A 15089-nucleotide genomic window follows, 5' to 3' on the forward strand; every position below is an offset into this window, starting at 1 on the left:
ACTACGCTAATGAAAGGGTTTATTTTTCATTCTTTGTGTGTAAAGTCGCCGTTATACGCTTGGTAAGAAACATCAACGTATATTGTTCATACTAATAGTCTATTGCAATCGGATGAGATCGAAGGTGGAAATTATATATGATTTAATTTCATATCAATGAAAACGAAACAAACGATTACGTCGACGTCAGTGCAGATTGCTAAACAGATCTACGGCAAATTCGGGAATGAGGATTGTGAACATCGCACATAATACTTTTATCCTGACGCACCAACGTAGATATCCCCTCGGGTTATGTTTGAGCGTCATGAAAGGCAGTCGAGCAAGCTCAGTACTTAATTTGAGTAACACTATACCCAGAGTAAGAAATACAGTATATTAGCAATATAGGCGTTTATATGAATATCTGGATTCAACTAGTTGTACAACGATGTATCAAAGGACAGTCGAAAGTGTCGTATATACCTTGGTAGAAAGTTATCATTTATAAAAAGTTAACCCCAAAAGAAGAAATACTTGAAATAAAGTATTATGAATATATATATATATAGGAACTCGAGAAGTTATTTCAAGCGTCTTCTTTTGTATTGTACAGCATGTGAAACGACTCGATAATAAATAAAGATAGCTGATATGATTTACCATTATGCTACATATGCATACATGATACTGACAGCCATGAAGCATACCCCCTGAGAGTAAACAATTAGTACATTGATGATAACCGGCTCATTAAACGCTTTTTTGGTTTCACAATTGAGAATGGATATTGTACCCCAATTGTACATTTGTGTTTTTAATATTAAACTGAAGGGACCAACACATTCATGACACTTTTTAATAAAATTTCGATAATTCGATGAAAACGGTACAAAAATTTTGGAAGTCAGATGTTCGAGCAATTTTAGTGTGTCAAATTTGTTGTTAAGCGTTTTTCCATGAGCAATCCATTATTTTACTGATCCTTTTTTTCATCTTCTGTGGCCTGAATTTTGTTCGAAAATTAGTTTTACATTTTTACAAGACAATTCAATCATGTAAGTTAAAGTTACAAAGGACTTGTTACTGGTTATCAGTGCTTGCCTAATCAGATGTATAACGCGTTTGTTTCTGTATATCAAATGCGTGATGTGCCCCTGCCATAGTCAACTGATCAGGTTGTCGAGGTTATTCTGAGGTGGGCCTCGTCAAAAGAAATCTTACTACCTGTACTATGAACAGATTTAGCAGATTTTTCTATTCTTAATTGAATAATGCAATCCGATTCCCTTCTTAATTTTGCTTTATGTCTAATAAGATATATATTTGCGAACATTAGGGTTTAAATTTGAATTTAATGACACCAATTTGGTGTCAGTTCAACTCCGCTTTATATTTAATTAACGAATACGTTGTAAAAAAATATAAATTTTGGTTTTCCTGTATTGTTCAGATTACATTGTTTAGATAAAAGGAATAAATATAATATTATGTTCTTAACTAATTTATATTTTGCAATACGTTGATCAGTTTGCATCCTTACATCAATCGGGGCACATATAGGAAACGCCGTCATGTTAAGCAATAAAAAGAAATGTAGTTTAATCATAGCGGCTATGGCACTTTTGCTCATACTAACCTTTTCTTCGAAGATGGAACGCAGGTAGTAATTTGTAAAATATGATATTTCAGTATTGTTTTAAAATGAGCTATTGTCAGCAACGATTACGACAACTGGGTACTAAGTCTTAAGGTTCAAGTTTCATCTTATTTATAATTAAAATGTTTCAACTAAAGCAGTTTAAACCACTATTGAGAATGCTCTTAGTGATATTTACTGATACTGATTGTTACTTTTTTGTGAAATGTATACCCAATTTATCAAATTTTACCACTTTGAAAGGAATACCTTTTTTATACTTGTAATGCATATTGTTATTACCCATTCATAACAATGAATTTTGACATTATACAAAGATTTCGTTATTTTTAGGACTACATTATCTGCACTTCAAGAGACTAATGACATAGACAAGGTCTCAACGGCAAAACAAGCCACCAGCACAATATCAACAACGGAGAAACCAATGTCGAAATCAACTAAACCAAAACAACCAGACACTCCAGACCCAGATCCAGTACTAGAGTGGGAGTCCCAAACGCAACCCACAACCAAATTGGACCCATATACTCTTCGCTGTAAAGGTGCGTCTTATTTACACCGAATAATTACAAAAAAAATTGACTTTTCTATAACTGTGAATTTGAGTAGAAGATTACGAATAATAATAGAAAAAATGCTACTTTTGTGTATCTAAATTTCAAAGTAATTAAATAAAATTAGAAGTGGTATCCAAAAATTGGCATTTAATTTGCTGTGTACGTATATGTATACCCCGATACCATAAGATCAATCATTAGTTAAGAACTTGCTGAAAATAATTTGTCCGAGTGGTTTAATCAAGTTAGCAAGTCAGAGTGGACTTTCCAATTGAGATTGAGCTTCAAACAATAATTTTATTCCGATATGAGACAACCTAATATTTTTGAAGTCGTTAAAGAATACAAATTTATTTTAATGAATTGTTACAGTTCGAGACATGGGATGTTTTATTATGGTTCAACAAGGGCAAAGTGTATTCGGAAAAATCCCTGCAGAAACGTCAGAAGTGAAACTCCAGAAGACACAGACAGCAAAAGAAATTTGCTTTGACAGTTGCTTTTCGAAGTAAGCTAGAATTGCGAATGGTCATTTTTACAATATATTTTTATGTTAAAAATTCCGAAATATTCAAAGAAAAAAGTTTGTAACTTTAGTGAAATAAAAAGATTCCCTAAACTTTTAGGTTTAAGCATACACAAACCGAAGTTCAAACGCAAACAAAATTAAATAATTTTTTGTCCTTGCCGTAGAAGTAATTAGGAAAATAATGAGTTCCGTTTTTTTTCGGATCACTTTGATACTTTAACATAGAGTTGTTATAAATCATATAGTAACGTAGCTTTTCAATGTACAGCTCATATACACTGTCGGCATTCAACGCAGCACAGAAGCGGTGCATATGTAGTACTCGGTTTGAAGGGTTTATTTCGAACAAAAGAACACGAGCAGCGGAGTCATATGGTGCAGCACAAAAATGTAAAGCGCCAAGTAGCTTCCATGTCTACAGCAAAATTAGGGATTGTGAGAAAGGTGGGCTGTGATAAATTTGCATCAAGTTTTGATGGTACATAGTAAATAAGACGATATTTAACAGTACGACTTCTGGATCCCCATTTACAAAAATGTATTTCAATTGCCATAAATTATATCTCCTAGAATATTGTCAAGTTACGTTTGTGAATGTATTATTATCATTCTTATGAATTTCTTTTTTTATCTATTCGAATGAACGATATAGGCACATATATATCACCCTTCGACGGGGTTTGATTGGGGCCATTCCTATTGTCAAATATTGTAGAAGGAACCGAACAAATAGATCTTTTTTCAATTTTCCTCTTATAATATTTGCGTAATATCAACTTATAATAGCATTGCATTGACAGGTGTATCAGGTCATTCATTGCAGCAAGATAGAGTTGGATGCATGTTGATACCGGAAAGGTTTAATCGAAAAATGATTGCGCTCTCAGAATTCCAAATATCAATAGAGCAATGCATTTTGAATTGTGAAATGAGACAATTCACCTATGCAGTGCCGATACCACAAAAAAGTGCTTGTTTATGCTCAGACTCCTATTCACTGTGAGTACAATTGCTATTCTTCACTCGTCTTCTCCGGTTGTATCACTTGCGAGTTTAAAAATGTTCATCTCTCTCATTTTCAGATTTGAAACTGTCGACAACATGACGAGAATAATGTCAAGATGCAATGATAAAACTAAAAAATTAAAATCAGATAAAGAAGTTGAGGTTTTCAGAACGACCGTAATTGACGAACATTGCGATCCACTGAGGTAACGTATATGTTTAACGATATGGGCATTCGCGTTAGTCAATGTTATTTCAACATGTATAAACTAAACCCGTGAAGGATTGAGGAATGTGAGGCAGTTGCGCCAATGAAGTTTTACGACAACAGGTATACGGTGTTGTTTACAAACGTGAAGTGTTTCGAAAAAATCTTTACAACGCCTCTGAAGTGATAAAATCTGCGATAAATTTAAGGAATATGAAATCATGTTTTAAACAAGTTTTAATTTATAAAACTCACCCGTGTCGAACCCATCTGTAACAGAAGAAATCAGTTAATTGGAAAATATACCACGGTATCAAAAATTGTTAATAAATTCTTTTGGTGCTCCCGAAGTATGCGAACCAAGATGGCGGACATCGGAACGTAACATGGGTAATAGGTTGGGGTTAGGCGATAATTTTTTTCCAGTTTTCCTTATTTTAGTCCTATTATCAGTTCGAAGACTAGCCAAGAGCCTCCCGTAGTATTTATACCTAAAATTATGGCCTAACCCTAACCTAGTACACATATTACATTCCGATGTCCACCATCTTGGTTCGCATACTTCGGGAGCCCCATTCTTTTTCCATGAAAAGTTAGTTACACTTCCACTCAGAAGACTTGATTGAAAGTTAGCTATAGATTCGATATTTTTCAATCATTAAATTTTTCATCGGTGTTTTTTATTTATTTTTTGCTTTTTGTTTATTTTTGATTTAATTAATTTGCTAAATTTTTTAGGCATAAATTTATGTTTTTCAGATTTCTTTTGCCAAGACAAAACAAACCTATTTTGCTTGCAAGTTACTATGGTTCTGGCAACACATGGATAAGACATTTAATTGAAGTTGCAACAGGAATATATACAGGAAGTGTATATAACGATATCTATATATACGAAGGAGGTATTACCACAAATTTTATGTACAGGGTGTCTCAAAAGTAAGTATACACTTTTGTGATTTTGATTTTCTTTTTCGGTAGCCTACTCATCACAGAGCGTTCATTTTTTTCAAGAAACACAGTATGGATCAGTAGTATAATTTAGATATTGTTTGCATTTTTCAACAACACACAGAATGACAAGGAAATTCACCCAAGAAATGAGGTGAAAAATTGCTATTTGGCAATTACCACATAAAACAGTGAGGCATTCAGCACTTTACGACGAAGAATTACGCAATTCTTTAAAAAATCATGAAAACTGGATCTGTAATTTATGCACAAAGATCAGGAAGACCAAGGAGCGGACGCTCTGAGAAAGTTGAATTAGTTTCAAATTCTCTGTTAAAGAGACGCTATGTTTGCCTTACTGATGTACATGCTTCTTGCCAATAAGCAATTTTGCTTCTCATGTTTGAGGTTAATCTGCTTGGCATTCTGTGGGTTGTTGAAAAATGCAAACAATACCTAAATTTTACTAGTTATCCATATACTTGTTTAATGGAAAATGAAAATTCTATGATGAGTACCTTGAAAGCAAATCAAAATCAAAAGTGTATACTTAATTATGAGACATCCTGTATGTTACGCATCTAAAACAGGAATTTTGAAGATTCTAACATGGGAGAATTTTCTGGATTTTCAAATATGTTAAATCAGGATGTAATGACTAACCTATTCCAAACGCTTGAGCAAGTTTTATTTTTTATCCGGCGTTGAAGATATGACAGTCCTATAGCATGTATCAAATTTCGAAACGCTTCCTGCCTGTTTGCATGAATTCATTTACACAGCAGAGTGATTTTCGTGGTGCTTTTTACAGGTATGCTTGGAGAATATTTACCAGATTTCGCAGGTAGAACAATCGTCGTAAAAGATCACTTGTTCAAACTCAAAATTCCTCCTCATCATACAATGGCAGTCTTACTTATACGCAACCCTTATGATGCAACTTTAGCTGAGTTTGTGAGAAAAAAAACTCGCAATCACACGGGAGTTATAGACAACGACATATTCCGAAGTCCAGGTAATATTATTAAAACAGTGAAGATAATGAAAACGAATAAAAATAGATTGAACAAATCATGAAGGATATTGAAAAAAGGGAAATGGAACTCATATACGATTATCTGACATTTTCAATATAGTAAATAATCTCAAGAATTCTCAATGAATCTAGAAGTTTCCAATGCTCTGTACCTATAAATATATATTAATTATATGTTCTTTTCAGAATTCAAACGTTATGCCTCGAATCGACCGGACTATTGGTTCGGCATCACGAATGTTGTTTTGAAAACATTTATGGAAAAAGTTGTTGTTGTTTACTTCGAAGATCTGGTGAAAAATTCAATTAAAGAAATGCGCCGCATCGTTGAATTCTTACCTGAAGAAATTGTTGGATCGGATGAAGAATCATTTGAACGGAGACTAATGTGTATGAACTTAGATTTAGTAGGAAATTTTAAGCGTCCACCACGAAAACTGAACTTCGATCCCTTTGATGCATTTATAAGAAATAAATTCGATAAGAAAATTCGGGAAATGGACGATTTATTACTCGAACACAACCACCCTCCATTACCAGATTCGTATTTCTTACCGTACTAGTCAATATATTACTTTTCACTGTGTAAAATATTTAGCGATTGTGGAATTAAACTGCAATTATGACTGCAGTGACAAGTATTTATAGACATAATTTTTGATATTAATTCTGACCTTGCAACTGCTGACTTCACTCAATCATGAGCATCGCACATGAAAGAGTAAATAGTAATTACATTCAGTACATAGTAATTAGAATTCCGATTTCAAATAAGCAAACAAATTTATCTTTTGTATGCAAAATCATGACAAACATTTATAGTAATTTATATATAAAAATAGTGATTTTGTATATTTCAAAAAAACGCATTGATTGATAGCTTTGACCCATGTATATGTAGACTAATTTTGCACATTGCTATTAACTTTATAAGTTTGTTTGTAACTTTTATATAGATATCGACATTTTATTCAAGTTCCTTAAGTTTAACGTTAATTAGAAATTGAATATTGATGTACTGCACACATCGTGCACACGCGGTTTGTTTCACAATAGACTAAGCATAATTTATTTTTATTCTGAGTTTTTTCTGGTGTTCACGGTTAATTTTTTAGCCAGTATATATTTTCTACCAAGTAGAACTATTAAACGCTTCGTAGAAGTGAAATAAGTTATGATATCAGGTGTTTCAATTTATTGTTCAAAGCTGTTCATTTCTACAGCTGACAACACAATAAAATGTGCTTCGAGAAACCAATTTTATTTTAATTAAGGTTGACAGAATTTCTGATATGCGCAGTTTCTGTCTTATTTGCGGAATTGATGATAAAAATATTTCGTTTTGCCCTCCGTGATGACTCTATATATATATTGCAGTGCAATGCGTACAAAGAACTATATTAAACAAGTTAGGAAATGTGAAATTTGTCACACCTTAAAAATAAGGGGGAGGAAGGAAATCACTGGGCATATGTCTCATTCTAATTCTGTAATTACATACAGCTCTAATATTTTAATGAGATTACATTCGTTCGCCTGTACCTCTTTTTCCTCACATTTATTCTCTGCATCCCGAAATTGAATATACAAGTCACTGCAAATCTTTCTAAATTTAGGTAGGTTTCGACAACGCAACCACCACGGGGAATACCACGACCGGATATCTGGTGTGCGGGGCTCTTGGTACCGTGCAATTTAGATTGGTTAACATTACTCTCGCCAATAACAGTTCTCAAAAAATATCAATAAACAATTCCCCGATCTTCTAAATCCTAATTAGATATTAGAACTTTGGGTTCCGCTTGGTTCCCCGCGACCTCCTCTCCTCAATAAAAAATATGTGTTCATCATTTTCGCGTAATTTTGTGTTTGTTTCGTTTTTATTTTATTTTGCTGACTGTTGACTATGACTATGTTTAGACAGCATTACTTTGATATTTTCTTTCTTTCTGAAATACGTTGGTTTTGGAATACGTGGATTTTCTGTGGATCGGTTTTCAAATACCGGTAGTCAATATTCACATTACCATGTTTCCCCGAAAATAAGACCTACCCTGAAAACACGACCTAACTCAAATTTGTAACATGATTTTATAATAAGCCCTCCTCGTAAAATATGACCCGGTCGTTTGCGCGAATTTCATTTGTGACCTAGTGACTAGTCGATAGCAAGAAATCTATCTACCTTAAATGATTAATCTAAAACGTGTGAGAGACGAAAAGGTTATTCATAAGTAAATGGATATCGACTTTCAAATTTTGTATATTCCAAAATCTCATAATTCTCTACTTTGTAATTTTGTTTTTAATAAATGAAAATAAAAGACATCCCCCCAAAAAAGCCATAGTGTTATTTTTCGAAAGAAAATTGAAATAAGATACCGTCTTATTTTCGGGGAAACACGGTATGTTTAGATTATGTAGTTTACTCAATGTTTAAATAGGGGTACAGTATTGAGTATATTACCCTCGTGTATATTATGATTTTGTGCATTGACACCATCATTCTTCTTCACTCTTTCAAAACGTTTTTATAATACTACAATCACGCTGCGAATTCATTATATTCCATTTTAAGATGAAGACGACGGAATACATTCATAAAGAATAAGAGAGAAATGCTCAAATATATTGACACGAAAGCCAAAACGAAATAGTGCGTGTATGTAATCACCATGACATCATCAAAAAAAAAAAAAAAAAAAATCCCATAGAGCCCACGGAATTTTTTGAACGAAATAAGATTAATAGCCTTTCAGCTACAACAACGATTAAGCAATGGACATTCCAAATCAAATGGTCACGTAGTTAAAAAGAAAAGCGACGATAACAACAACATGAAGTAGAAAAATACCAATATCGGTTAGCTCAGGAGTATATAGGTGTAACAGCCGTTCTTTGTGACCTGGACGACACCGACTGCACACTAGATATTTACTAACAGTTCAATAACGCGGTCTTTCAAGCCCCAAGTTTGTATCCTCAATCCAGAAAATCACACAACTCGAAGTATACAGTTGACACGGTTATCTTAATACAAACGTAAAAACAAATCAATACAAAATACTTGCAATAAATAAATAATCATACACAATTCGGCCTTTAGAAAGCCTACTCAAATTTATGAACACAATTATCAAACATAGTTAATTATTAAGTCGAACCATATTACTATTGAATAACTTGCAGCCTTCAAATCAGAAAGAGTTACAAATTATAACATACCGAATTTGTCTGCTATTCCAGGCTTAAATTATCATAAGTTGAACATGAAATCATTCGTCAATGAAATCCGAACAAATCAATTAAATAAACTATAACTGTAAAAACAATCACAAAAGGCCATTTAATGCTCATAAAATATCCCTAAAATAGGTCTATGTGGGCAGCCATAATCTACATTATTTAATCGTCCTACAGTCAAAACAGAAAGCCAAGGTCACTGAACAAGTTTAACTTATTTACAAATTACAACGAAACGAGCGCCATTCTCTGCAAAAGTAAAGCGCTATCTAAAGCAAATTACCGAAACTATCCATGTCTAAGCGAGACATGTCTGGGCAAGCAATTGACACGAAGACTCTCTCGATTGTTTCGTAACAAAGTGTGTAGAAGCACACTGTCAATCAAGGGAAATTACGGCGTCAACAATAACAAATAAATTACTACACAAGTTAAACAGACGCAATGTTTAAGTCAATACAAAAATCAAGTGAATGCGATTCTCGATGTAACATTCCCCCAGCCAGATGTTGGAACCCAGTGAAAACATCTTACTCACAAATTTCTTACATCGAGGATATCACACACTTGAAAACATTTTACTCATTAACTTTATGAATCAAGCACAACTTTGCAATTGGCCTTCTCAGTAAACCCCTGGATGTCTTCACAGTAACTTGACGCACTGCTCCAAGTTTATCAGGTGTAGTTTCCATAACACGTCCAGTCTGCCACTTCCCTCTGGGTATAGTATTGTCTACAAGTAGCACAATATCACCAACTTCCATATTACGTTCTTTAGAAGTCCATTTCTGTCGTGTCTGAAGTGTGGGTAAGTATTCTTTGGTCCATCTGATCCAAAACTGATCAGCTAAATACTGAATTTGTCGCCATCTTCGTCGAGTGTAACAGTCCTTTTTGTCGAATATGCCAGGAGGTAAATTACTTGTAGGATTCAGTAACAGCAAGTGATTTGGAGTGAGTGGCTCATCATCTTTCGGATCGAAACTTATTGGAGTGATGGGTCTGGAATTCAACTGTGATTCCACTTCACAAAAAATAGTAGCCAAAGCTTCATCTGACACCAACTGATCGTGTAAGAGAGCAACCAAAATCTTTCGAACTGACCGAATTAATCTTTCGTAACATCCTCCAAAATTAGAAGCAGTAGGTGGATTGAAATGAAATTTAATATTCTCCTGACGCAAAAATTGTCCAACTTTGCTTGAATTCCAAACTTCTATCTCTTTACGTAGGATTTTATTTGCTGCAACGAAGTTACTACCGTTGTCACAGATGAACTTGAGTGGTCTACTTTTACGTGAAATAAATCTTCTCAACGCATTTATGAATGAATCTGCATCCATCGAGTATGCAACTTCCAAGTGTACGGCACGAGTTGTCATGCATGTAAATATACAGCCCCACCTCTTGACAGTACTTCGTCCTTGCTTTACAAGAAAATGTCCGAAGTAATCCACTCCAACATAGGTAAATGGTTTTTCACCTGGTGTGACTCTTTCTTTCGGAAGATCTGCCATAATCTGTTTACTCACAGGTGAACTTCTTCTTCGACAAAACATGCATTTTCTGATAACAGATTTCACCATAGCGCCTCCTTTAACGATCCAAAATCGTTGTCTCAGAGAAGTCCATGTACTCCCCATACCAGAATGATGTGTAGATACATGATGTTCTCTTATAATCATCTCAGTTACATGATGTTTTTGTGGAAGTATAATCGGATGTTTAACATCGAAATCAACCGGTGCATTTCTCAATCTCCCACCAACTCTGATGAAGCCATCTTTCATAATCGGATTGAGTTTATGCAGGAAATTTGCAATCTTCAATCTCTTCAGTACTTGTTTCCCAGATGTACTTCTATGATTGTCGTTCAGCAAGGCATCAATAACTTCGCCAAATTCTTGTCTTTGTATGTATTTCAAAATGTCGTCTCCAGCAACTCGCAATTCCTCAACTTCGAGTTTCTCATTGCACTTATATTTCTTCTTCTTCTTATGAAGGTATTCTTTGAATCGAATCATCCATGCACTTGCCTTTTTCAATTTATACCATGTTGAGAAATATGAAATGAATTTATCCATTGGCTTCAAAGCAAACTCAGAAACATAATTCGCAACAACTCGTGGCTTGCATCTTACAAATTCATCAGGAAGCTCAGGTAACTGTACAGGCGGTTTAGGCCAATATTCCTCTTGCTCTTGGAGAAATAATGGTCCCTCCAGCCATCGTTCATCCATCAACGATTGTACCGACAACCCTCTGGATGCATCATCTGCCGGATTCAAATCTGTAGGTACATATCTCCACTGCAAAGCATTCGATCCCTCTTCAATCTTTGCAAGTCGATTTGCCACAAATGTTGGAAATCTTCGTGATGTATTAGTAATACTTAAAAGCACGGAAGTTGAGTCTGTCCAAAACATCGACTCTATTTCTTCGAAGTCCAATTCACGTCTCAGGAATAAATCTAATTTGACTGCAAGAGCGGCAGCAGTCAACTCCAGCCGTGGTATTGAAACAGTTTTGATGGGTGAAAGTCGAGCTTTTCCTAAAAGAAACGCAACACGAATCTTCCCATCTTCATTGATTAGTCGCAAATACGATACAGTCCCATAGGCAACTGCAGAGCCATCTGCAAAATGGTGTATTTGACGAGTCACAATATTGCCAAAACCAGAAGGCGCAAAACATCTTTGCATGAATATATTCTCAAGTCCAGGAATATCTTCGAGCCATCTGTTCCACAATAAATTTTCACTATTCGATATTTCATCGTCCCATCCATAATTATTTCGACATAACTGCTGCATCAAAATCCTCGCTTTAAGTATTACAGGTGCCACTATTCCCATCGGGTCAAATATCGAACTGAGTACAGACAAAATCCCTCGTTTTGTTGCGGGTTTTGATTTCACATTAACATCAAATCCAAAACAATCTTCTTGGATATTCCACTTTATTCCGAGTACTCGATCGATCTTTTCAGGTTCTAAATTTACACTTGACGCAGAGTCTGCTCTGTCTTTAGCAGGAATCTCCGACAGAACTTCAGGATTGGAACTTTTCCACTTTGCTAGATGAAATTCTTTTTTCTCCAGCAATTTATTCGTTTCTCGAACAATATGAATGCCCTGGTCTACAGTAGATGAGCCATTCAGGTAATCATCAACATAAAAATTTCGCTCAACTCCTTTGACAACATTTTCGTCAAATTCATCTTGATGATCTTGAGCTGTCTTCTTCAGACTCCAATTAGCACAAAATGGAGATGAGACGCTACCAAATATGTGCCTGACCATAAAATATTCTGATGGATCCTGTGACAAATCACCTCCAGGCCACCACATAAATCGCAATACATTCCAATCCTTCGGGTGTACTTTCACCTGATGGAACATTGCTTCGATGTCAGCCACAATAGCTATTTCTGGTTGTCTAAAGCGGAGAAGAGTTCCAAGTAGAGAATTTGCCGAATCCGGGCCTCTCAATAGTTGGTCATTCAAGGAAGTATTCATGCAACGTGATGCAGCGTCAAAGACAACGCGTACCTTGCCTGGCTTTTGTTCAGAAAACACAGGGTGATGAGGCAAGTACCAAACTGCACCTTTATTGCCAACTTTATATTCATTCGGGATACGTTTTGCAAATCCAAGACTAATATATTTCTCCATAGTATTATAGTACTTCTTTTTCAAAACAGGATCACTCTTCAATTTTCGTTCAATGTACTTTAAGCGTTTCATCGCAACACTTCGATTGTCTGGCAAATCAGGACATCCTGGCTTCCATGGCAATGGTAACTGATAATGTCCGTCCACGATCTCAACTGAATCTTCCATCAATTGCAATGCGTATTTGTCTTCCTTAGACATTGATGGAATAGGCGACAGTGAAGCGTCTTTAAAATCACTTTCCCACAAACATTTGATTTGCTGACTCAGCAAGTCTTCCTCTTGCACTTGAACGCAATGAATGTGAACATCACTGTTTCTCTCGTGAGATAAAGCTGGTCCAACCAATGACCATCCTAAAATGGATTTCTTCGCCGAGGGTTCATTGTGTTTCCCTCGTCTCTCATCCATTGTCCAAAACACTTTAGGGACATTTACCCCAATCATCAACATCACGTCTTTACACGGCAGAGTAGGAATCTTCAATCCCTTCAAATGTGCATAACTTTGTACATCAAATTGTGCTTCATTAGCTTTAACAGGCAGTCTATCAACAGTTAGCACATGAGATAAATCAACACTTTCTCTACCATCAAGTGATTTTACAGTAAAATCAACCGCATAACCATCTTGTGATGTTGGTACCGCATTCACAGTTGTCAACGAAAACTGCGTTTTCTTGCCTCTCAACTTCAATAGATCAAGAAGTCGCTCATCGCATAAGCAAGCAGTAGAGCCTTCATCTAGAAATGCATACGTTTCTATTTCTCTTCTGTTGGCACAGATCTTGACAGGTACAATATTCAAAAAACATCCTGCTGAGCTTTTTGAAGTCGCATATGCTTCAACTTTTGGCTCATGCGTACCAGCAGCATTTTCTGTCTGGGTACATGTCTCTTGTTCTCTTCTGTGCAATAAAGTATTATGTTTCAACCTACACCCGTCAACAGTACAAGCAGGTGGTTTACGACAATTTCTCGACATATGACCATATACAAAACAATTATCGCACAATCTTGCCTTTCTAACAATCTTCAAGCGGTCACCGTGTGACTTCTGCAGGAATTTGTAACAGTCAACAAGTCTGTGTGACGTCTTCAAACAGTCAGGACAGACATGTCTTCCCTTTTCAATATGTTTTGCACTGGTAACACTGCTGTCAACAGCTGAAGTCACAGCAGTAGAATGAGCGTGAATCTTTCGCCTATTCGATGATTGAAATCGTAAACGATATTGCTGTTCTTGCTCCCTTCGAGCTCTCAAGGCTTTTCCATAAGGCGTATTTGCAGCCGCAGCCTTTTTCTTCATAAATCGAACAAGATCTTTAAATCTCACTTCTCTATCTTGTCCATCTAATTCTGCCACTGATTCTTCCCAGTTGTTCTGCAACTTGAGAGGAATTGGTAATACGATGGACAAAATAGTATCAAAATTATCCAAATCCCCAAAATATTTCAAATGAGTCAAAGTGACTAAACATTCTTCTAATGTTTGAGAAAGACGTAACAAACCTTCGTTATCTCCAGGTTTCAACCATGGTCCTTTAGTCAACTTTTCTGAATATTTTCTAGCCACAAGCATTGGTCGACCGTATGTCTTTCTGAGCAAATCGCATGCCTCTTTATAACCTTCGTCGGGTGGCAACATTGTACAATGCATAATCAGTTCCCTCGCATCACCTTCGCAGTATTGTACCAAATAGGACAACTTTGTACTTGTATCATGTACTCTTCTATCAATATTTAGGTTGAAGTTAGTGATAAACCGGACATATTCAGTCTCTATTCCACTAAAATGCAATAACTCAGGTCGAGGTCTATCAATTCCGTCTTGCAACATAGATGCCATATTGCCCAATAAACTTTCCACATTCGGTGACGATTGATCATACGTGTTTCTTTGTGGTGGGATGTGTGCTTCTGTGTACGTAGGTCGGTTCAATGATTCATACTGATCAGGAATATTCACATTCACAGCATCTCGCACATTATCAGTAGAAGCAGGTCTTCTAACATTTAGTACAGGATTTTCCATTCTGACTCAAGATTGTGATAACAAATCTGATGCTGGTAATTTAGGTCTCACATCAGGAGGCTTAGATACCGGAACCACTATTTCATTCGACTCTTGGATTTTATTAGGTGAATGTGAACGAGACATATTTTCATATAATGACATACCTTCGCCTCCCTGAGAAGCATTTTCCCATACATCGGCTGCTATACAGGCTGATTCATATGC

General features: G+C 35.7%; 2 protein-coding genes across 2 annotated transcripts; one reads left to right on the forward strand and one right to left on the reverse strand.

The window, feature by feature from the left end:
• Positions 1 to 1425: 1425 nt before the first annotated feature.
• On the forward strand, positions 1426 to 8109 carry LOC120342949 (sialate:O-sulfotransferase 2-like). Its single transcript, XM_039412006.2, has 9 exons — positions 1426 to 1642; positions 1973 to 2184; positions 2572 to 2707; positions 2997 to 3172; positions 3529 to 3727; positions 3811 to 3939; positions 4701 to 4843; positions 5704 to 5907; positions 6115 to 8109. Exons 1-9 carry the CDS (start codon positions 1554 to 1556, stop codon positions 6489 to 6491), a joined length of 1665 nt encoding a protein of 554 aa, XP_039267940.2. The 5' UTR covers positions 1426 to 1553; the 3' UTR covers positions 6492 to 8109.
• Positions 8110 to 8366: 257 nt separating this feature from the next.
• Positions 8367 to 14882, reverse strand: LOC120328629 (uncharacterized). The gene is made up of 2 exons (XM_078110497.1): positions 9154 to 14882; positions 8367 to 8958 (listed from the first exon to the last, which is right to left on the reverse strand). The coding sequence occupies exon 1, from the start codon at positions 14880 to 14882 to the stop codon at positions 9750 to 9752; it is 5133 nt and encodes a 1710-aa protein (XP_077966623.1). The 3' UTR covers positions 8367 to 8958; positions 9154 to 9749.
• Positions 14883 to 15089: the final 207 nt, after the last annotated feature.

This window comes from Styela clava, chromosome 3, assembly GCF_964204865.1.
Source record: "Styela clava chromosome 3, kaStyClav1.hap1.2, whole genome shotgun sequence".
In the NCBI taxonomy this organism is placed as follows: Eukaryota; Metazoa; Chordata; class Ascidiacea; order Stolidobranchia; family Styelidae; genus Styela; species Styela clava.